The 22,785-nt window shown below is 44.3% G+C and overlaps 1 protein-coding gene across 2 annotated transcripts in view; it reads right to left on the bottom strand.

Moving 5' to 3' along the window:
- Positions 1–873: 873 nt before the first annotated feature.
- LOC143928074 (complement factor H-like) overlaps positions 874–22,785 on the bottom strand; it is a 1,075,600-nt gene continuing 1,053,688 nt past the window's right edge. Inside the window, exons 22-23 of one of the 2 annotated variants that reach the window (XM_077452686.1) lie at positions 5,269–5,472; positions 874–1,248 (exon numbers count right to left, since the gene is read on the bottom strand). In XM_077452686.1, coding sequence (XP_077308812.1) covers positions 1,235–1,248; positions 5,269–5,472 — 218 coding nt within the window. In that variant the 3' untranslated portion in view covers positions 874–1,234. Of the gene's footprint in view, positions 1,252–5,268; positions 5,473–22,785 lie in introns of both variants that reach the window. The other variant, XM_077452684.1, reaches the window with a different exon arrangement.

Below are 22,785 nucleotides of genomic sequence, written 5' to 3'. Positions count from 1 at the left end.
CACTACTCTCACCCATACCCAATTTCAATTTTTTATTCAACTTAGTACTGCAGCTAAACATACAATTGCTAAGGCATGGAAGTTTCAAACCCCAATTGTAGCCGAAGCTAAACACAGAATGAACAAAGCACTCATGTACGCTAAGATGACAGCTATTGAAGAAAATAATGGCAACCATGGGTTAAACACTACTTCCCCACCAACTTTGACCAATCCTTGTTACTACCACACTAGGTTATACGGTATATTCACCAATTAATCATGTATATCCACCTTGAGCCAGGACAACACCCTGGGCAACTCCTTCCTTCTATCTTTTCTATCTTTTTTTCCCCCTTCTGTTATTTTCTTTTTTGTATAAAATAAGGATATTTATTCTTTAGCCTTGCTTCTTACACTGCTTACCTTACATCTAGATAATTCTATTCAGTTTGACTACTTGATTATCATCTTTATTCATACGCCTATTATTTACAAAGTACATAAAATAAACACATTTGTAAGATGGTTCTATACATACCATTATATTGTAAAGCATTTTGAATGTAAGCTATGTATCCATGCATTATATTATTTTATTTTCCTTTGCAAAAACTCAATAAATATATTTAACAAGAGAAAAAATATGGAAAGAAAAAAAAAATCAAGCTAGAATCCTTCTACAGGAATAAATCTTTTTATTTTTTGGTTTTAGAGCATCAAGGCTGCCAAACACCAAAGGCCATGTATAGTAGGGTTGGCTGTCTTGTATTGAATCTGTTAGCAGTCTTATAAGTTGTATACAGCATGTTCTGTACATCAGAGGACTTATGTATAATACAGAAATCCTTTAAGTGTAACCTTATCAAAAAAAACGCACTCACCCAATAGAAATGAACAGTAAGGAATAGCTTTAATAAATGTGCAAGGAGTGGGGTTTCCATCTGCATGACTTTATAAAACCAATACCAGACTTTAATGACTTTTTTGAATTTTTGCATGACTGTAAATATAGGTCACTGCACAATGCTTTATTCATTTGTTTCCACTCAAACTTAATCCACACATTGAAATCAAAACATGTAAACAAATCTGTTTAATGACATAACTAATTTGTGCAGTAATTTCTTCATCCATCATTGTACATATCATATAAAAGTCCATCCTTCAGCTGAAAAACTCCAAGACTCTTTTCCAACAAATGCTTTGTTCACATGGTAACATTTTCTAAATGTATGTGAGTGACATCTTATCTTCACACCGCGGATTCTTCTGTTAAAAAAAACAACAAAGATTAGGCTACACTTGAAGTTGTATTTATGTAATAGAAAATGGCAAAACATGATGAATGTGCACTGTGAATTAGAACTCTGTAAATAAGGCTACTTATAGAACACAAATCTTTCCAAACTATTGACCTTGAAAATATTACTTTTTAACCACTTTAACAGAGGGCATTTTCTCCCCCTTCCTTCCCAGGCCAATTTTCAGTGCTATAACTTTTTGAATGACAATTGCGCAGTCATGCAATACTGTACCTATATGAATTTTTTTTATATTTTTTTTTGCTATAAACAAAAGAAGAGCGACAGTTTGAAAAAAATAAATAATATTTTTTACTTTTTACTATATAAAAAATCCCATAACAAAAAACAAAAAAATATATTTCTTTCTTTCTTCTTCTTCTCAGTTTAGGTCGATATGTATTCTTCTACATATTTTTGATAAAAAAATAGCAATAAGCATATATTGATTGGTTTTATGCAAAAGTTAGGGGATAGATTTATGGCATTTTTATTATTATTACTTTTTTTAACTAGTAATGGCGGCGATCTGCAATTGTTATCATGACTTTGACATTGCGGCAGACATATCGGACACTTTTGACACTATTTTGGGACCATATTTATACAGCGATCAGTGCCATAAAAATGCACTGGTTACTGTATAAATGTCACTGGCAGGGAAAGAGTTAACAGTAGGGGATGATCAACGAGTTAAATGTTAGCTAGGGAGTGATTTTAACTGGGGAGGGGGTGGGGACTGACTTGTGGAGAAAACCGATCTGTGTTCATATTTGTATGAACACACAATCTGTCTCCTCTCCCCTGACAGGACATGGATCTGTGTGTTTACACACACAGACCCAAGGTCCTGTTCTGTAATGAACGATCGCCAGGCACGCGCATTGGCTCCTTGGTGACGTGGCAGGCGTGTGCACCCCCAATACCGCCAGGAAGCCGAGGACGTCATATGATGCCTGCCCAGGATGGGAGATCCCATCTGCGGACGTCATATGTCTATGGGTGGGTAGGGAAGTGGTTGAATTCAAATCTTGAGGAAAAAAAGTAATATAAATGACAGGGAAGTTGATTTACTAAAGGCAATAACACTGGGCACTGCAAGTGCACTTTAGGTGCATTTGTTCTAGAGCTGAGGGGAAGCTGGTTTTTATCACCACATCATGTACAAACATAAATGCAGTTTTTTTTATTTTCCTTACATGTGATTTATTCTTTGCAAAGCAATGTTTTGCCTCATTTACTAAGCTCTGGCGCAAGTGCACAGTATATTTACCTTTAGTAAATCAATCCTATAATCTTGTTGGCATGATACCAACCACAAAGATGACAGGCCTCTGACCTAGACTCAGTGAGGCTAATTTACTAAAGTATTTGAGATTGTTCACACAATAAAATGTCTGAAGATTTACTTCAATTATTAAATCATGTGCACAATAAATAAGGCTGGCCATACATTGAACAGAGAATTGCTTTCACATGACTGGATAACTGAAGTGAATCTTCAAACAATACTATGAAAATTCTCAAATACTTTAGCAAATCAGCCTTAGGCCTCATGTACGTAGGCACCTGGGGTATACAACATAAACTTTGGGTATATTTCCCTGCTGAGGAGCCACAGGTGCTAGGTATAGTCATCCATAGAAATCATTAGGTGTGAGCGGCTGTTTGCGGTTATACACAGGTACTTGCATAAACACACGTGTCTGTACTGACCTTTAGCTCATGCAGACTGTCTGTGTTCAGGGCCATATACAGCACTTGTGGCTCTGGGATAAAGAAATAGACCCAGTTTTCATGTTGTACAGCTTGTGTGCATGAGGCCTTACTATGTAACTGTTCTTTTTTATATAAAAAAATGTATTTGATTACCATGATCTTCATGGGCAAAGCACAATGTTATGCATACCTCCCAACCATCACGGATTGGGTGGGAATTTCCTGCATTCAGATGTTTGTCCCACTATCCCGCTGTACATGTTCATTGTTCTGCATAATCACATAATTATGTTGCTTATACTGTACAGTATATCAGCTTGTGGCTAGATAGGACCTGCAGCAGTGTAAACAGCCAGGGATTGGCCAGCCAGCTGGATGTGCACTGTGCAGCTCCGATGACAGATTTTACCTGTCAAATCCAAGCTGTGATGTCGGGTATGGGGTGGGACTGCTACTCAGACCTGCCCTCTCTGTCAAACAACCAGTGTAATGAAAGAGCGGCTCCCATTGTACTTCATTACATGGAGTGCTCCTCTCCCTCCCTATCACATCCTGCACACCACACTTCCCCATTCCTCCCTTACACAAAACATAGCGGCCCCTCCCTTCTAGCACATTGTATCTAAGCCCTGCCCCTCCCCCTATGTCCTTTTCGACATGAGCAGTTTCTGCTAGTACTGTGCACAGGGAGAACACTGGAGGTGAATGTGAGTTGAGTGTATTGTGAAAGGAGGCTGAGCTCTGATTGATTGGTGGGGTATCTGAGTCATTCACAGGAGGGACTACAGGTCCCAGCATGTCAGCTGCTTTCTGAGGAAGTTTGTGTGTCTGCAGCTCTGATGTTTGTGATTGTGCATTCACAATGTACAGTGCTGAGGACATCACTTCCTGGGTATTTACATGCTGTGTGAGGTTTCATCTACTCACTGTGCTGGTGGGAGGGAATGATGTGTCAGGCTGGCCTCCCCCTGAGCTCTATGTATGTATTAGTGGGATCTCTCATTGCAGATATCTCTTTCCAGATTGGATCTGTCCAGTGCATTCTCTGGGGCCTACCCAGGGCCGTCTTTAATATTGATTGGACCCTGGGCAAAACATTTCTTGGGGCCCCTCCCCCCATGCAGTTTTACTCTCCACCTGCTCTGAGATATACAATAAATAGCAGCTAGACTCAAATTCAGTTTACAAAATCAGATCAGGCAGCTATTGCAATTGGTTGCCAGTGGTTACAGTGTATCATTATCGCTCACTGACTGGTTGCTAGAGGTTACAGTGTATCATTACCACTCACTGACTGGTCGTCAAAGGTACAGCACACATTACGGCTCACTGATTAGTTGCTAGAGATTACAGCACATGATTTCTGCTTGTTGATTGGTTACTAGAGATGACTGTGGATATGACCTCAGGGGGCATTATATACATATCAATGCTGCCGGCCGCCGCTACTTACATATGAATGCCACCGCTATTTATATATGAATTCCAGTAATTTACATGTAAATCATCTGTACACCACAATAGGGCAGAGCTTTAGTAGCAGCACTTCACACTGAGATATCGGGACACAGCAAGGGACTAAAACCTCAAGGGACAAGGGAATTTAAGCCAGGATATTTGGCAAGTATGAGGCAGCTTCTTTGGGTTCCACAACAATGACAGGGCCCAGGGCAGCTGCCCCTTTTGCCCTGCCTTAAAAACGGGCCTGGGCCTCCCTACAGGAGATCTGAGAGAAAATGTAGGCACCTAGGTGTGTCTGGCAGTAAAGAGAACCTGTCATCGTCCATTCAGATCAAAGTAACCATCCCTGCACTCTCCTGCCATCTGTCTGTCTTACTAATAATAGTGCTGGGGTTTGTATGTGTCCGTGAGACTATCTTGTGGCACAGCAATTAAACCATATTTTAGAGGTACCATTAAACCTGGGTTTCGTTAAACCACACTATTTAAGCCCCTCCCACTAAGCATTTGGCCACGCCCACTTTTGTGACAGTGCACGTAGCGCGCTGTTGGTCGATTCCTCCCTCAAGTGTCCCTCATTCTGAAGTTCAAAAGTTGGGAGGTATGTGTAAACACAATTTTTTTTTTTTAACTAAAGCTGCAAAGTGCAAAATCAGGATCACTTCTGCATGGAACCAATGAGCTTCTAACCCAAGATTGTTCAATTAAGCTTTGGTAATAAAACCTGGAAAAAAAAGTGGGGTATGCCTGTATATGCAATATATTTTTGAAATGATTACAAAATGTTTAATAAATTGCTACTCACCTCTACAAGTAGGATAAGTCAGTGTATATTCTGCTGGTTTTTCAGATTTAGTACATGTTCCAGTCAGTCCACTCGACTTTCTATATCCAGTTTTACATTTAAAGCTGACAGTTTCTCCTTCTTCATAAAAGACCTCATTTTCATGACTTTCATCCAGTTCTAAGAAGTTTTCATCAAGGTCATTCTGGATTATCCGACATGTACCTAAAAAAAACAATTAAAAAAAAAATATGTTCAGAAAAATTGTAAAAACAAATGTATTTATTTTAAAATATACAGTGCAAGGAAAAAGTATGTAATTTGAACTTTGAAATAACACAACTTTTTTATGCCGTGGCTTGCAGACTACAACACACGTGCTTGTGGCCAAATCCCTGGCCGCTTTGACTTGCAAAGATTTGACATTTCTGGGTAATGTTTTCATAAATGGGACAGATAATAAAACTACTTTGTGTTCTCTCATGCTGCAGTATAAAATATCATGCAATATATGGAACACTATACCAAATGAATTGTACAGAAATCAACTGGAGCAAGAGAAAATACTGGAACTGTGGTTTTAAAGGCAAAAACTGTTCTCAGTTTGCTTCATAGGATTTACATACGGATCTCTTCATATTACATGTGAGTGTGATTTTAACTATTTCTTTAACCACGTCAGCTCCAAAAGGTTTACTTATGTTCATGACCAGCCAATTTTTTTGGCGATTTGGCACTGCGTTACATTAACTGCCAATTGTGCAGTTGTGCGACGTTGTGCGACGTTGTACTCAAATAAAATTATGTCCTTTTTTCCCCACAAATAGAGCGTTCTTTTGGTGGTATTTGATCACCTCTGTAGTTCTTATTTTTTGCACTATAACCACTACAGCCCCGGACCAATAAACACCTTAAGGACCAGAGGTCTTTTTCCAATTTCGCACTGCGCTGCTTTAACTGGTAACTGCGCGGTCATGCAATATTGCACCCAAACGAAATTTGCGTCCTTTTCTTCCCACAAATAGAGCTTTCTTTTGATGGTATTTGATTGCCTCTGCGATTTTTTTTTTTGCGATATAAATGGAAAAAGAGCGAAAATTTTGAAAAAAAAAAGATATTTTCTTCTTTTTGTTATAAGAAAAATCGAATAAACTAAATTTTAGTCATACATTGAGGGCAAAATTTATTCAGCCACATGTCTTTAGTAAAAAAAATGTCAATAAGCGTATATTTTTTGGTTTGCGCAAAAGTTATAGCGTCTACAAACTAGAGTACATTTTCTGGAATTTACACAGCTTTTAATTTATGACTGCCTATCTAATTTCTTGAGGTGCTAAAATGGCAGGGCAGTACAACCCCCCCGCCCAAATGACCCCATTTTGGAAAGTAGACACCCCAAGGAAATTGCTGATGGGTATGTTGAGCCCATTGAATATTTATTTTTTTTGTCCTAAGGGATTGAATAATGACAAAAAAAAATAAAAAAATTTACAAAAAGTTGTCACTAAATGATATATTGCTCACACATGCCATGGTTATATGTGGAATTGCACCCCAAAATTTATTCCGCTACTTCTCCTGAGTATGGGGATACCACGTGTGGGACTTTTTGGGAGTTTAGTCGCGCACGGCACCCCGAAATCCAATCACCACCTTCAGGATTTCTAAGGGTGCAAATTTTTGATTTCACTCCTCACTACCTATCACAGTTTCGAAGGCCATAAAATGCCAAAATAGCACAAAACCCCCCAAAATGACCCCATTTTGGAAAGTAGACACCCCAAGCTATTTACTGAGAGGCATGTTGAGTCCATGGAATATTTTATATTTTGCCACAAGTTGCGGGAATATTACAAACTTTTTTTTTTTTGCACAAAGTTGTCACTAAATGATATATTGCTCACACATGCTATGGGCATAAGTCAAATTACACCCCAAAATAAATTCTGCTGCTTCTCCCGAGTTCGGGGATACCACATGTGGGGGACTTTTTGGGAGCCTAGCCACGTACGGGACCCCAAAAACCAAGCACTGCCTTCCGGATTTAAATATAAAATGCTACCAAAAAAACTGCTAGCAATCGCAAGGATCAGGCCTGACCATGCGATCGCTGCAGTTATGCGTTTAGTGTTTTGTAAGTGACAGTGATCGATTGATACTGCACTTGGGTGGGCTGGGCAGAGGGGCAAAACGCAGGTGCCAGCAGGTATCTGGGCTGATCCCGCTAACAATGCGTTTTTTTGGAACCCTGAACTGCTTGGGACGCTAGTATAGATCTGATCAGATCAGATATTGATCTGTTCAGATTCTATACCACTATGGGAGGTTTATGCTTTGCGTGTGGGTGTTAGCGGTACTGGCACCAACCTAGCGCTGCCTGGGGCGACGCAGACCCTGACCCTAAAACCTAATTGATATCACCCGCCGGGTGATCAGGGGGTTAAACCTTTATTGGGTAATAAATGGTGTGTGCCCTGATGCTATAAAAAGCAAACTAACCAGAGTCACCCGTAACACTTATACGGTGATCAGTGATGAAAGGGTTAACTAGGGGCAATCAGGGGGTTCAAATTTTATTAGGTAGTATATGGGTGTCCCTGGCGCTATATAAAAACCTGATGGGGAATCTAAATAACTAACTGGCTAACCAGCGTCACCAGTGACACTCAGGCCACGTACACACGGGCGGACTGTTCGCCCAACTTAGTCCACTGAACAGTGTTTCAGCGGACAGTCCGCTCATGTGTGGGCTTCAGCGGACAGTCTAACGAACAAAGTTTTACGGAATTTCCGTAAGACAGTCCGCTGAAACTTGGTTTTGTCCGTCCAAACTTGGTTTCAGCGGACAGTCCGCTCGTGTGTAGGCAAGTTGGACGGACTAAGTATCGCGCATACTCAGAAAGGGTTTACACGGCCGAAGGTTGCATTGCAGTGTATAGGACGTCGTTTTTCTAGTCCCGTCATACGTGCTGTACACGTCATCACGCTCGTTTTCAGCGGACTGTTCGTTCATCGTGTGTGGTCAAGTCCGTTCATGCAAATTTTGAGCGGACTGTTTGTCGGATTGTTTGACGAACTAAGTTGGGCGAACAGTCCGCCCGTGTGTACGCGGCCTTATACTGTGATCGCTGGTGAAAGGGTTAACTAGGGGCAATCAGGGGGTTAAAACCATTATTGGGTAATATATCGGGGTACCTAGCGCTATAAAAACCTGGCGGTGAACCTAAAAAAAAAAACTAGCTACCTAGCGACACTGATGCAGCGATCAGAAAAATGATCGCTTAGTGACACTAGCAAAAGGGGTGAAAGGGTTAACTAGGGGCAATCAGGGGGTTAAAACCATTATTGGGTAGTATATCGGGGTACCTAGCGCTATAAAAACCTGGCGGTGAACCTAAAAAAATAACTAGCTACCTAGCGACACCAATGCAGCGATCAGAAAAATGATCGCTTAGTGACAGTGGCAAAAGGGGGTGAAAGGGTTAACTAGGGGCAATCAGGGGGTTAAAACCATTATTGGGTAGTATATCGGGTACCTAGCGATATAAAAACCTGGCGGTGAACCTAAAAAAAATAACTAGCTACCTAGCGACAGTAGCGACACTGATGCAGCGATCAGAAAAATGATCGCTTAGTGACACTGGCAAAAGGGGGTGAAAGGGTTAACTAGGGGCAATCAAGGGGTAAAACCATTATTGGGTAGTATATTGGGGTACCTAGCGATATAAAAACCTGGCAGTGAACCTAAAAAAATAACTAGCTACCTAGCGACAGTAGCGACACTGATGCAGCGATCAGAAAAATGATCGCTTAGTGACACTGGCAAAAGGGGGTGAAAGGGTTAACTCTAGGGGCAATCAGGGGGTTAAATCTTTATTGGGGGGTGATAGGGGGCTACCCTGGACCTAACACTAACTGCCCTGACAGTTTTAACTGTTACAACTGACACTGAATGCATTGATCAGTAAAGAAATGATCAATGCAATCAGTGACACTGTGACTGGGGGGGGGGGGGGGATCGGGAGATACACATTTGTTGGACATTCTAAAAACGTACTCCTGGGAGCCCACTTACCAGTGGGTCTCTCTGGATGTTAACTCCTTGTATACATCCATCCCCCACGATGTTGGCCTCCGAGCGGTAAAACACTTCCTAGCCCTAGACCCATCCCTGAAAACTGCACAAGCAGAGTTCATCTTAAGCCCCATACACACGATCGGACTTTGTACAAACTTTCCCTTGGACTTTTGTACAAAGGGCGTGGTCCACAAGTTTGTATTGCATACACACGGTCTGACTTTTTGACAAACACGAACGTAGTGACGTCACAACGTACTGACGCCACTTCAAAACAGGGACGTTCAATGACTCCAGCGCCACCTTTGGTCAACTTCTGTATTGTAGTCCGATCGTTTGCATTGGTTCTGAGCATGCGTGTTTGTACCTTGTACAAAAGTCCGATGCTTTTGCGTACACACGGTCGGACTTTGCTCCATCGGACTTTTGTTGCCAGAAAGTTTGTCCGTTCACACAGCCAACAAAAGTCCGATGAAAACAGAAAAAGTTTGTCCGATAGAGCGTACACACAGTCGGATGTTGCTCCAAAACAGCTAATTTGCATGTTTGTTGTCAAAAAGTCAGACCGTGTGTACGGGCCTTTAGACTCCACAAACTTTTGATGATTTTGTAACCCATTGTAATACCAATAATCTGGGTCTATCTTTCTCATTCGAATCCAGTTCAGATAGTCTATTCTTCCTGGATCTTGAACTCTGTCATACTGACAATAGCATCTTTGCAAGAAACTACATCAAGCCCACTGTAGGAAACTCATATTTACATTTCCAAAGTTGTCATCACCCGAGGTGGATTTCTAATATTCCAAAAAGCCAATTCAATCATCTGAAACGAAATTGCACTCACAATTCAGACTATATGGAACAATGCACTCTGTTCAAAACAAAATTTGAGGACAAAGGCTATCCTTCTATCTTAGTAGAGGAAGCCTTTGCCAAATTCCTGGACACTCAGTCAGAAACAGCCCATGACTTACCCCTTCAACATGAAACCATAGAGAGCAAACACACTGCCCACTATCAAACTCACACCACTAGGATTTATCACCCAATATCACTCTCAACATAAAAAAATGGAAAGGATCTTCCAAAACCATTGGGGTATCCTTTTGGAAGACCCCTTGCTAAAATCATCAATCACCAATACCCCAAGATTACATACCGTAGAGCCCGAAATGTAAAAAGTTTCATTGCCCCGAGCAAACTAAAATCAACAAACAAAAACTCAGACCGCCCAGGACCTTTCTCGCCCTGAAGGGCATGTATCAATGTAAAAAACTTAAGCGCTTGACCTGCAAATTTGTCCATCATCGTCAAAAATCCTTCACCACAAAAGGTAACACATATCAACTTAAAGAATTTTACAACTGTTCTTCAGAATTCGTAGTATATGCGATCCGTTGCCCCTGCAATTTACTCTACATTGGACGTACCATCCGAACCCTAAGAAAGAGGTTCGGTGAACATCGCAGATCGGTAGAAGGAGACCCTAATCTAACCATCCCACGACATTTTAAAGATCATCAAGGTTCCACTGAAGGCATGCAAGTATGGGTGATCGAACAGGTACCTGGATCTTTCCCCCTCGCAGAGCGCTTCAAGCGTCTCTGTGAGAGGGAAACCTTCTGGATATATATACGCTTGACACCCTTGCACTTGGGGGCCTCAACAAGGAAATAGAAATAAATTCAGTTGTATAACTAGGGTTGTTACTATGAGAGATACATAATCTTTGTTTACTATCCTTTCCCACTACATCCCCCGTCCCTTCCTTTGTCCCCTTCTGTCCCCCCCATTGTCCCTTTCTTTGTTTCCCCTCCCCCCCCCATTTCCCATCCCAATATTATAATAGTAATACTGTAAAAATATTTGACTATTATTAATTTTCACAATTAACTCCACAGGGCTTATCCATCGTAATAAAAAAAAACTATTAAAGCTCTCTGTATAACGAATGTGGCTTAAGTACCCCTATATATACTAATCCTTGATAAATCCCCACTGGTATATGTTAGTACACATGCATATCTTCTAAAAAAATGTTTTTTTATAAATTATATAGGTTTTATACGCATCTTCTCTCTATATATGCTTCTTTCCATGCGTACTCCTTGCATGTGTATGCAGAGTCGCATATCTATTGGGCAAAACATACTCAGGAGTGACGGACCTTTTAGAACCTCCGGTTCATGTTTGACTTTATATGTGTGTGCGCACATGTACATGTGCGGAGGCCTGTGTATAGGGATGAGCCGAACACCCCCCGGTTCGGTTCGCACCAGAACTTTCGAACGGACCCCAAATTCGAACGAACTTTAGAACCCCATTGACGTCTATGGGACTCGAACGTTCGAAATTAAAAGTGCTAATTTTAACGGCTAATATGCAAGATACTGTCCTAAAAAGGGTTTGGGGACCTGGCTCTTGCCCCAGGGGACATGGGTCAATGCCTAAAATGTTTTTAAAAATGCCCATTTTGGCAGGAGCACTGATTTTAATGACGATTAAAGTGAAAAAAAAAAGTGAAATATTCCTTTAAATATGGTGCCTGGGGGGTGTCTGTAGTATGCCTGTGAAGTGCCACGTGTTTCCCGTGTTTAGAACAGTCCCTGCACAAAATGACATTACACGGAAATAACACCATTTAAAACTGCTTGCGGTTTTAATGTTATATCTGGTTCCTGCAATATGGTTGAAAATCATTGAGAAAAATGGCATGGGTAGCCCTCCCTGCCCATTACCAGCCCCTTTAGGTCTTGTACGCATATTAAGGGGAACCCTGTACCCATATTAAAAAAAGGAAATGTGTGTGGCCCCCAGGCCCTATATACTCAGAACAGCAGTATACAGGCGGTGCAAACAAGACAGGGACTGTGTAGGTTTGTTGTGTTAAGTTTAATCTGTTTGTAATTTTCAACTGGTACATTTTTAAAGTGTAGCTCCAGTCAAAAAAACGATTTTTAAGCTTTTTGGAAAACATAGGGAAGGGTTATCACCCCTGTATAATTTGTTTTGTCGTCCATCTTTTTTCATCTCACTTGCTGTTGTCTCCTTCCGTTTGCAAGTAGGAGATGTTTGTAAATTGGATGTTTGAAAGTAGGGGCCTGCTCTATATGCTCTGCAGAAATGGCGGAACAAGGTGTTGGTTTTGCCACAACATTGTAAGCCCTCAAAGTGACTCTTGGTGGGCGCTGGAGCGCCCTGCTGTGAACGATTATATCAAGAATTGTAATTACATGCCATTGTTGAACAGTGGTAGAAAAATTGACCTTTGGTGGTTGTGGTGCTGGTGCCACAACACTATAAGTCCTCACCGTTACTCTGTGTGGGCACAGGAAGGGGCCCTCCTGTGAAATATTATATCAAGAATTATAATTACATGTCCCTGTTAAACAGGGGCAGAAAAATTGGGCCTTAGGCACTGCTGCTGGTGCCACCACACTGCAACCTCTGCCATATACTCTTGTTTGATTGCAGGAATTAGCCCTGCTGCAAAGCATTGCATCAAAAATTGTAATTAAACGCCCTTGTTAAACAGGGGCAGAAAAATTGGGCTGATGGCATCAACCAGAACCAGAAATGTTCTTCCAACATATCAGCGGAGGAGGAAGAGGATAGATAATCAACATAACAGGACAGTCACTCAGCATCAGCATAGGCAGTCTTGAAGGGATGTGATATTTCAAAAAAAATTATTCTGTTACATCAGCTTCAGGTGCTTGGTAGCTGTGGGTGATCCAAGACTGATTCATCTTGATGAAGGTCAGTCGATCAACTGATTCGGTGGACAGGCGCACCCTGTGATCGGTAAAGCCACCAGCAGCACTGAAGGTGCGTTCCGAAAGAACGCTGGATGCAGGACAGGCCAGTAGCTCAATTGCATACTGTGCAAGCTCTGGCCAGTGATCCATCCTCAAGACCCAGTAAGCCAGAGGATTTTCAGTGGGAAAGGTGTCCAAGTCTGACCTTGCCCCTAGGTATTCCTGCACCATGTAAATCAGACGCTGGCGATGGGTGCTGGAACCGATCACACCTTGGGGCTGCGGACTAAAAAATTGTCTGAAAGCATCAGTCAGACGGCCACCTTCTCCACCGCTCCTTCTGACCGATGCCTCAGCAACATGTTGTCCAGGACCAGGAGTTTGTAACCTCCCAGTCTCTGGGAACGCGTTGCACAGACCTTTCTGCAAGGCCTCCCGGAGATGTCTCATCCTCTGCTCCCTCTGCGATGGCAAGATAAGGTCGGCAACCTTACCCTTGTACCGTGGATCAAGGAGAGTGGCCAGCCAGTAATGGTCCCTCTCCTTGATCCGAAGAATACGAGGATCCTTCCGCAGGCTTTGCAGGATCAGGGAGGCCATGCAGCGTAGGTTAGCTGAGGCATTCGGTCCGGAGTCCTCTGGGTCACTAAGGACAACATGATCCGCAGCTACCTCCTCCCAGCCACGTACAAGTCCACGTGTTTCTTGGGACTGTAAATCATCCCTACAAGACTGCTGCTGCTGCTGCTGCTGCTAATGCTGAGTGCCAGCCTCCACCTCCATGCTGACACAATCATCCTCCTCCTCCTCTTCCTCCTCCTCTTCCTGTGTGATGGGTGGCACAGCAGGAACACTGTCTGGATAAAGGGGGCCTTGAGAGGCAAGGAAGTCATCCTCTTCCTGCCTCAAGTGCCCTGTCCATTATTCCACGCAGCGTATGCTCCAAGAGGTGGACAAGAGGTACAGTGTCACTGATGCATGCACTGTCACTGCTCACCATCCTTGTGGCCTCCTCAAACGGTGACAGGACAGTGCATGCATCCCTGATCATGCCCCACTGGCGTGGTGAGAAAAAACCAAGCTCCCCTGACCCTGTCCTGGTGCCATAGTCGCACAGGTACTCATTGATGGCCCTCTGCTGCGTGTGCAGACGCTGCAGCATGGCCAATGTTGAGTTCCATCTGGTGGCCATGTCACATATAAGGTGGTTCTTGGGCAGGTTCAACTCCTTTTGGAGCTCAGCCAGCCGAGCACAGGCATTAAATGATCGGCGGAAATGCACACAGACTTTCCTGGCCTGCTTCAGGACATCCTGTAAGCCGGGGTACCTGCCCAAGAACCACTGCACCACCAGGTTAAGGATGTGAGCTACACAGGGCACATGGGTCAGTTGTCCCTGTCGGAGGGCGGAGAGGAGGTTGGTGCCATTGTCGCAAACCACCATTCCTGGCTTAAGCTGGCGTGGCGTCAACCACCTCTCGGCCTGCCCCTGCAGAGCTGACAAAACATCCGCCCCAGTGTGGCTCCTGTCCCCCAAACAAACCAGCGCAAGCACGGCATGGAATTGTTTTGCCTGCGTACTTGCGTAGCCCCTGGAACGCCTACGGAGCACCGCTGGTTCTGAGGACAGAGCACTGGAAGAGGCCATGGAGGAAGAAGAAGAGAAGGGGGTGGAGGAGAGAGGTGTGTCACAACCAATAGTAGCATTTTGGAGGCGTGGTGGCGGAACAACCTCCAACACTACTGCACCTTGTCCTGCATCCTTCCCAGCTGCCAGAAAAGTGACCCAATGGGCCGTGAAAGACAGGTAACGTCCCTGTCCATGCCTGCTGGACCATGAGTCAGCGGTAATATGCACCTTACCGCTGACCGCCCTGTCCAGCGAGGCAAGGACATTGCCTTCCACATGCCGGTAGAGAGCCGGAATCGCCTTCCGTGAGAAAAAGTGGCGTTTGGGGACCTGCCACTGAGGAACCGCACATTGTACAAACTCACGGAAGGGGGCCGAGTCTACCAACTGAAAAGGCAGCAGTTGAAGTGCTAGCAATTTAGCCAAGCTAGCATTCAATCGCTGCGCATGTGGATGGCTGGGAGTGAACTTCTTTCGCCGGTCCAGCAGCTGGGGCAGGGACATTTGCCTGCTATAATCGGACGTGGGTGTACCGCTAGCAGAGTTCCCGGAAGCACTTGGCTGTGACACACCTAATTCTACATCTTCATTCCTCTCAGAGCAGGTTTCAGAGAGGACTGAAGGTCTAGTGGGGTTGGAGATGCCAGCTGATGAGGAGCAAGGAGAGGTCCGCTTTGTTCTTTGGTGTGGGTCTTTGAGGTACGCTTGCCAACGAGCTGCATGGCAGGTCAACATATGTCTGGTCAAGCATGTGGTGCCCAAGAGGCTGATGTTTTGGCCGCGTGAGATACGCTTGAGACATATGTTGCAAATAGCAGCGGTGCGATCTGATGCACTCGTCTCAAAAAAGGCCCACACCAAAGAACTTTTAGAATAACGCGCAGAGGCAGCGCTCTGCACAGGCGGAGCTCTGCGGTGTGATTCAGTCGGTGTGCTGCCCCTAAGCTGGCCCCCGGAGGGCATCCTGCCTCGTTGGACATGTGCCTCCTCCTCCTCTCTCCTTCCAGGCACCCACATGGAGTCAGTGCCCTCATTATCCCCTCCCTCTTCATCGCTGTAGCAAACCTGGCAGTATGCTGCAGCTTGTGGAACATGACTGCCAGATTGCTGTCCTTCTTGAGCATCCCCTCTCTCTGCGCTCACGCTACTGCCTTCCTCTAGCTGAGTGTCATCATCCAAGCCCACAAAACACTGGGCATCCTCCTGGAGCATGTACCCAACACTGTGCTCAAAGAGTTCAGGAGACTCCTCAGGAGGATGTGGTGGGTCTAGGGAAGGAGTCACTGATGATGACATTGAGAGGAGGGAAGACGATGCGTTGGCAGCTGCTTTGCTAGTACCCTGAGACTGGGTGAGAGAGGATGAGGAGGATGAAGAGGGCTTGGTCATCCACTCTACCAAGTCGTTGGCATGTTGCGGTTCAACATGTCCAGCTGCCGAAAAGAAGGACAAGCGTGTCCCATGGCCACGTGCTGATGACAATGCACCGCGTCCAGGACCAGCACTGTTGTCTCTAGACACAGAGCCTGCTTGCCCTCTTTTATCGGCTCGCGCCTGTCTGCCTCTCCTTGCTGGCCTTCCAGACTTGGTAATGGCCTGAAGGGAGTTGGGTAAAAAAGCAGTTGGGTAGTGTATATTGTGCTAGAGGCACACAACACCCACTAACTCCTGCAGATGCCTTTATTATAGAACACCAGAGATAAAGGGGTATATACAGATGTATACTGTGCTGTGCTGGAGGCACACACAACTTCCAATAACTCCTGCAGATGGCAAGTGGGCTCAAATAGAGAAGAGCTATGTAGGTGGATATAGCGGTATGTACTGGGTACAGAGCACGCAGACAGCACACACTATCTCCTAACACTACTGACTGCAAGCTCTATTATAAAAGATAGATCACTAGCTATATAGGTGAGGTGAATATAGTGGTGTATACTGCGGTCAGGGCACGCAGACAACAACCACTACACAACAGCAAGATCGAAAATCGGCCAAAAACGATCAGTGTGTACTGTGTTGAAGGTACACAGAACACCCACTGCTTCAGACGCCAACACACTACACAAGGCCGCCGCGCTGGCGGCCTTATATAGTGTGGGGTGTGCACTACACAGCCTGAGCTATGATTGGCCAAAGGCATCCTGCCTGTGGCCAATCATGGCTCTCCTCGCTGCTGGCGCTGCGATTGGCCAAGCATGCGGGGTCACAGTGCATGCTTGGCCAATCATGAGCCAGCAATGCACTGCGCCATCGCAGTGCATTGTGGGCCGTGAGCGCCACACGAATTTGGCGTGAACGGACCAAAATGTTCGGACTTCGAACGGACGAACAGCCAATGTTCGAGTCGAACGTATGTTCGACTCAAACACGAAGCTCATGCTACCTGTGTATATGTGCATACACTTTTTGTTGATGGGTGCGGGCACTCATACACACAGCATATGTCTCGTGCATGTGTTTTGTACATTTTATTTTTTATATATATATTATCCTTTGTCTTACTTACAATTCATTATATATATTTCTCTACTTAAAATATTCATATTCTCATATATATTATATATGTGTGTGTATATTTTTCTAGATAGTTTTTATTTTTTACTATTATTAATTTAACCACTTTCAGACCGGACCATTTTGCTGGTAAATGACCAGAGGTCTTTTTACACTTTGGCACTGCGCTGCTTTAACTGGTAATTGCGCGGTCATGCAATGTTGTACCCAAACAAAATTTGCGTCCTTTTCTTCCCACAAATAGAGCTTTCTTTTGATGGTATTTGATTGCCTCTGCGATTTTTATTTTTTGCGATATAAACGTAAAAAGACCGCAAATTTTGAAAAAAAATGATATTTTCTACTTTTTGTTATTAGAAAAATCCAATAAACTCAATTTTAGTCATACATTTAGGCCAAAATGTATTCAGCCACATGTCTTTGGTAAAAAAAAAGTCAATAATTGTATATTTATTGGTTTGCGCAAAAGTTGTCACATCTACAAACTAAGGTACATTTTCTGGAATTTACACAGCTTTTAGTTTACGACTGCCTATCTCATTTCTTGAGGTGCTAAATTGGCAGGGCAGTACAAAACCCCCCCAAATGACCCCATTTTGGAAAGTAGACCCCCTAAGGAAATTGATAAGAGGCATGTTGAGCCCATTGAATATTTTATTTTTTTGCCTCAAGCGATTGAATAATGACAAAAAAAAAATTTTTTTTTTTTTTTTTACACAAAGTTGTCACTAAATGATATATTGCTCACACATGCTATGGGCATATGTGAAATGACACCCCAAAATAAATTCTGCTGCTTCTCCTGAGTACGGGGATACCACATATGTGGGACTTTTTGGGAGCCTAGCCGCGTACGGGGCCCCGAAAACCAAGCACCGCCTTCAGGCTTTCTAAGGGCGTAAATTTTTGAGTTCACTTCTCACTACCTATTACAGTTTTGAAGGCCATAAAATGCCAAGATGGCACAAAACCCCCACAAATGACCCCATTTTAGAAAGTAGACACCCCAAGCTATTTGCTGAGAGGCATGTTGAGTTCATGGAATATTTTATATTTTGCCACAAGTTGCGGGAAAATTACAAACTTTTTTTTTTTTTTTTTTTTTTCACAAAGTTGTCACTAAATGATATATTGCTCATGCATGCCATGGGCATATGTGAAATGACACCCCAAAATAAATTCTGCTGCTTCTCCTGAGTATGGGGATACCACATATGTGGGACTTTTTGGGAGCCTAGCCGCGTACGGGGCCCCGAAAACCAAGCACCGCCTTCAGGCTTTCTAAGGGCGTAAATTTTTGAGTTCACTTCTCACTACCTATTACAGTTTTGAAGGCCATAAAATGCCAAGATGGCACAAAACCCCCACAAATGACCCCATTTTAGAAAGTAGACACCCCAAGCTATTTGCTGAGAGGCATGTTGAGTCCATGGAATATTTTATATTTTGCCACAAGTTGCGGGAAAATTACAAACTTTTTTTTTTTTTTTTTTTTTTTCACAAAGTTGTCACTAAATGATATATTGCTCACGCATGCCATGGGCATATGTGAAATGACACCCCAAAATAAATTCTGCTGCTTCTCCTGAGTACGGGGATACCACATATGTGGGACTTTTTGGGAGCCTAGCCGCGTACGGGGCCCCGAAAACCAAGCACCGCCTTCAGGCTTTCTAAGGGCGTTACAGTTTTGAAGGCCATAAAATGCCAAGATGGCACAAACCCCCCCAAATGACCCCATTTTGGAAAGTAGACACCCCTAAATTTAGGGGTACACTAGTGAGACTAGGTAATAAATGGCGGGTGCCCTGAAACTATAAAAAAATAACTAACCAACCAGCGTCACCTGTAACAGTTATATGGTGATCACTGGTGAAAGGGTTAACTAGGGGGCAATCAGGGGGCTTTATGCGGTAGTATATGGGGGTCCCTGGCGCTATAAAAAGCTGCGGCAAACCTAAATACCTACCTGCCTAACTAGCGTCACCTGTGACACTAATACAGCGATCAGAAAAACGATCGCTTATTAGGCTGGGTTCACACTGGAGCGATGCGGGAACGCCACGAATGCGCGGCGGGTTCCCGCATCGCATGCCTCCCGGCGGCAGTTCACACTGCCCTATGCGAACTGCTGGGAGTGTCAGTGAAATGTTAATGACACCCCCAGATCAGTTCGCATATCGCAGTGCGATCTGCAAACTCGGATCGCATGGTGTGAACACCCATGCGATCCGATTCTGCTGCGGACCAAAAAAAGGGTCCCGTGCGAGTTTGCGGCGGGTGCGACACGAATTCAGCCATACTATCTGTATAGCTGAACTCGAATCGCACAGAGATCGGATGTGATTTGCACTGCAGTGCGGTGCGAATCACATCCGTTCTCATAAACCGCTGCAATGTGAACCCAGCCTTAGTGACACTGGCGACGGGGGGTTATCACGGGGTTAAACCTTTATTGGGGGGGTTAGGGGGGTACCTTAGAACTAAAGGGGGCTAACCCTAACTGCCCTAACAGTTATTAGTCACAAATGACACCCGCCGGGTGATCAGGGGGTTAAACCTTTATTAGGTAATAAATGGCGGGTGCCCTGAAACTATAAAAAAATAACTAACCAACCAGCGTCACCTGTAACAGTTATATGGTGATCACTGGTGAAAGGGTTAACTAGGGGGCAATCAGGGGGCTTTATGCGGTAGTATATGGGGGTCCCTGGCGCTATAAAAAGCTGCGGCGAACCTAAATACCTACCTGCCTAACTAGCGTCACCTGTGACACTAATACGGCGATCAGAAAAATGATCGCTTATTAGGCTGGGTTCACACTGGAGCGATGCGGAAACGCCGCGAATCCGCGGCGGGTTCCTGCATCGCAGGCCTCCCGGCGGCAGTTCACACTGCCCTATGCGGACTGCTGGGAGTGTCAGTGAAATGTTACTGACACCCCCAGATCAGTTCGCATATCGCAGTGCGATCTGCAAACTCGGATCGCATGGTGTGAACACCCATGCGATCCGATTCTGCTGCGGGCCAAAAAAAGGGTCCCGTGCGAATTTGCGGCGGGTGCGGCGGGTGTGGCGGGTGCGGCGAATGGCTGAACTCGAATCGCACAGAGATCGGATGTGATTTGCACTGCAGTGCGGTGCGAATCACATTCGTTCTCATAAACCGCTGCAATGTGAACCCAGCCTTAGTGACACTGGCGACGGGGGGTGATCACGGGGTTAAACCTTTATTGGGGGGGTTAGGGGGGTACATTAGAACTAAAGGGGGCTAACCCTAACTGCCCTAACAGTTATTACAGTCACAAATGACACCAATGCAAAAAAAAAAAAATAATGACATTGGTGTCACTGTGACTGGGGGGCAGGGGTAATTGGGGGGGGTGATCGGGGGGGTGTGAGTGTGCCTGGCATGTTCTACTGTGTGTGTAGAGTGTTGGTGCAACTCACCGATCCGCTCTCCTCCGTGTCGGAACGAAAAATACCGACACGGAGGAGAGAATACATCACTTCCTCTCCTGTGTTTACATTACAGGAGAGGAAGTGATGTCACGGGGGATTCCTATTCGTCGGGAGCGATCGCGTGGGGGTGGCCATGAATGAATGGCTGCCCCCTCGTCCCGGATCGCTCCCGGACGAAAACCGACCGCCGCAGGCACCGGGCGGGGGCCCGATCGGGCCCCCGACCCGCGGGAGGCAAGGGACGTACAGGTACGCCAATATGCCTGCCCGTGCCATGCTGTCGACGTACATCGTCGTGCGGCGGTCGGCAACTGGTTAAAAAAAATTTAATTATCAATTTAAAAAAAAATGTTTTTTCTTTTTTCTTTTTTTTTCTTTATATATTTTTTTATTTTATTTTTTATTTTTATTATTTTTTATTTATTATTTTCCATTTTTTTTTTTTTTTTTTTATTCCATTTTTAAACTCTACTCTCTACACAAAAAAACTTTTTTCAATTAGTCTCTTAACCACTTGCCGACCGCCGCACGACGATGTACGTCCATTTTTTGAAGAGGGATATCTCGGTAACGGCAGCAGCTGCTGCCACAACCGAGGTGTCCATCTCTTCAGGCGGCGGTCGGCTGTACGATAACGGTGGTCTCCACGGCGGATTCGGCGCGAGATCACCGCTATCGGCGGCGGGAGAGGTGCCACCCCCCCTCCCGCCGCCCTCCCGCACCTTCCGCCGCTTACCGGAGCCGTCGGTAGCGGCGGAGGCGATCGGGTCCTTCAGTCTGCTGGGCATAGAGACAAGTGAGGCTAAGATGGCCCCCACTCGTCTCTATACCATAGGAGGGCGGAAGCGACGTCAAAACGTCACTTTCGCCCATACCTCTTAAAGGTATATTTTTTTTTTTAAATGTCATATTTTCTTCTTTTTTTTTTTTTTTTTTGCATTTTAGCCCAAATATGAGATCTGAGGACCTTTTGACCCCAGATCTCATATTTAAGAGGACCTGTCATGCTTTTTTCTATTACAAGGAATGTTTACATTCCTTGTAATAGGAATAAAAGTGATCCATTTTTTTTTTTTTTTTTTTTAAAGTGTAAAAATAAATAAAATAAATTAAAATAAATAAGAAAAAAAAAAAAAAATTTTAAAAACACCCCGTTACGACGAGCTTGCGCACAGAAGCGAGCGCATACGTGAGTAGCGCCCGCATATGAAAACGGTGGTCAAACCACATATGTGAGGTATCGCCGCGATCGGTAGAGTGAGAGCAATAATTCTAGCCCTAGACCTCCTCTGTAACACAAAAAATGCAACCTGTAGAATTTTTTAAATGTCGCTTATGGAGATTTTTGAGGCTAAAAGTTTGACGCCATTCCATGAGCGGGCGCAATTTTGAAGCGTGACATGTTGGGTATCAATTTACTCGGCATACCATTATCTTTCACAGTATAAAAAAAATTGGGCTAATTTTACTGTTGTCTTATTTTTTTATTCAAAAAAGTGAATTTTTTCCAAAAAAAGTGCGCTTCTAAGACCGCTGCGCAAATACGGTGTGAAAAAAAGTATTTCAATGACCGCCATTTTATTCTCTAGGGTGTTAGAAAAAAAACAATATAAAATGTGTGGGGGTTCTAAGTAATTTTCTAGCAAAAAAAACTGTTTTAAACATGGAAACACCAAGTCCGAAAAAGAGGCCTGGTCCTTAAGTGGTTAAACTTATGTCCACTCTTAGTTACACACATACTCTCTTTCTCCTCTCTCACTGTATCTCCAACAATACATTTTAGCCAGCTTGTATTATAAAGATAAATGCCAGGCTATAGCCGCAATAACCCCGCCCTACAGCGGGGAGGTACCTCAATCACACTGGCCAATCAGCACCGCCTTCCCCCTATTTGACCACTTCCAATATGGTGGTCAGTATGCCTGATGAAGGAGCACGCATGCTCCGAACGCGTGTGCAGTGACATCATCACAGCGCGACCCCAAACAACCCATCAGCTGACCTCCGTGATGCTGCGACATCGAGCCAGAGACGCTGGGAACCACCGGAGCCACCGGACGAGACTCCACAGCATAAGAGGATCACCTTCCCC

Source organism: Lithobates pipiens, unplaced genomic scaffold (assembly GCF_037356315.1).
Source record: "Lithobates pipiens isolate NorthernLeopardFrog02 unplaced genomic scaffold, aLitPip1_a1.2 Scaffold_23, whole genome shotgun sequence".
NCBI classification, from domain to species: Eukaryota; Metazoa; Chordata; class Amphibia; order Anura; family Ranidae; genus Lithobates; species Lithobates pipiens.
The sequence above is the reverse complement of the archived record's forward strand: the minus strand, read 5'-3'. Positions and strand labels throughout refer to the sequence as shown.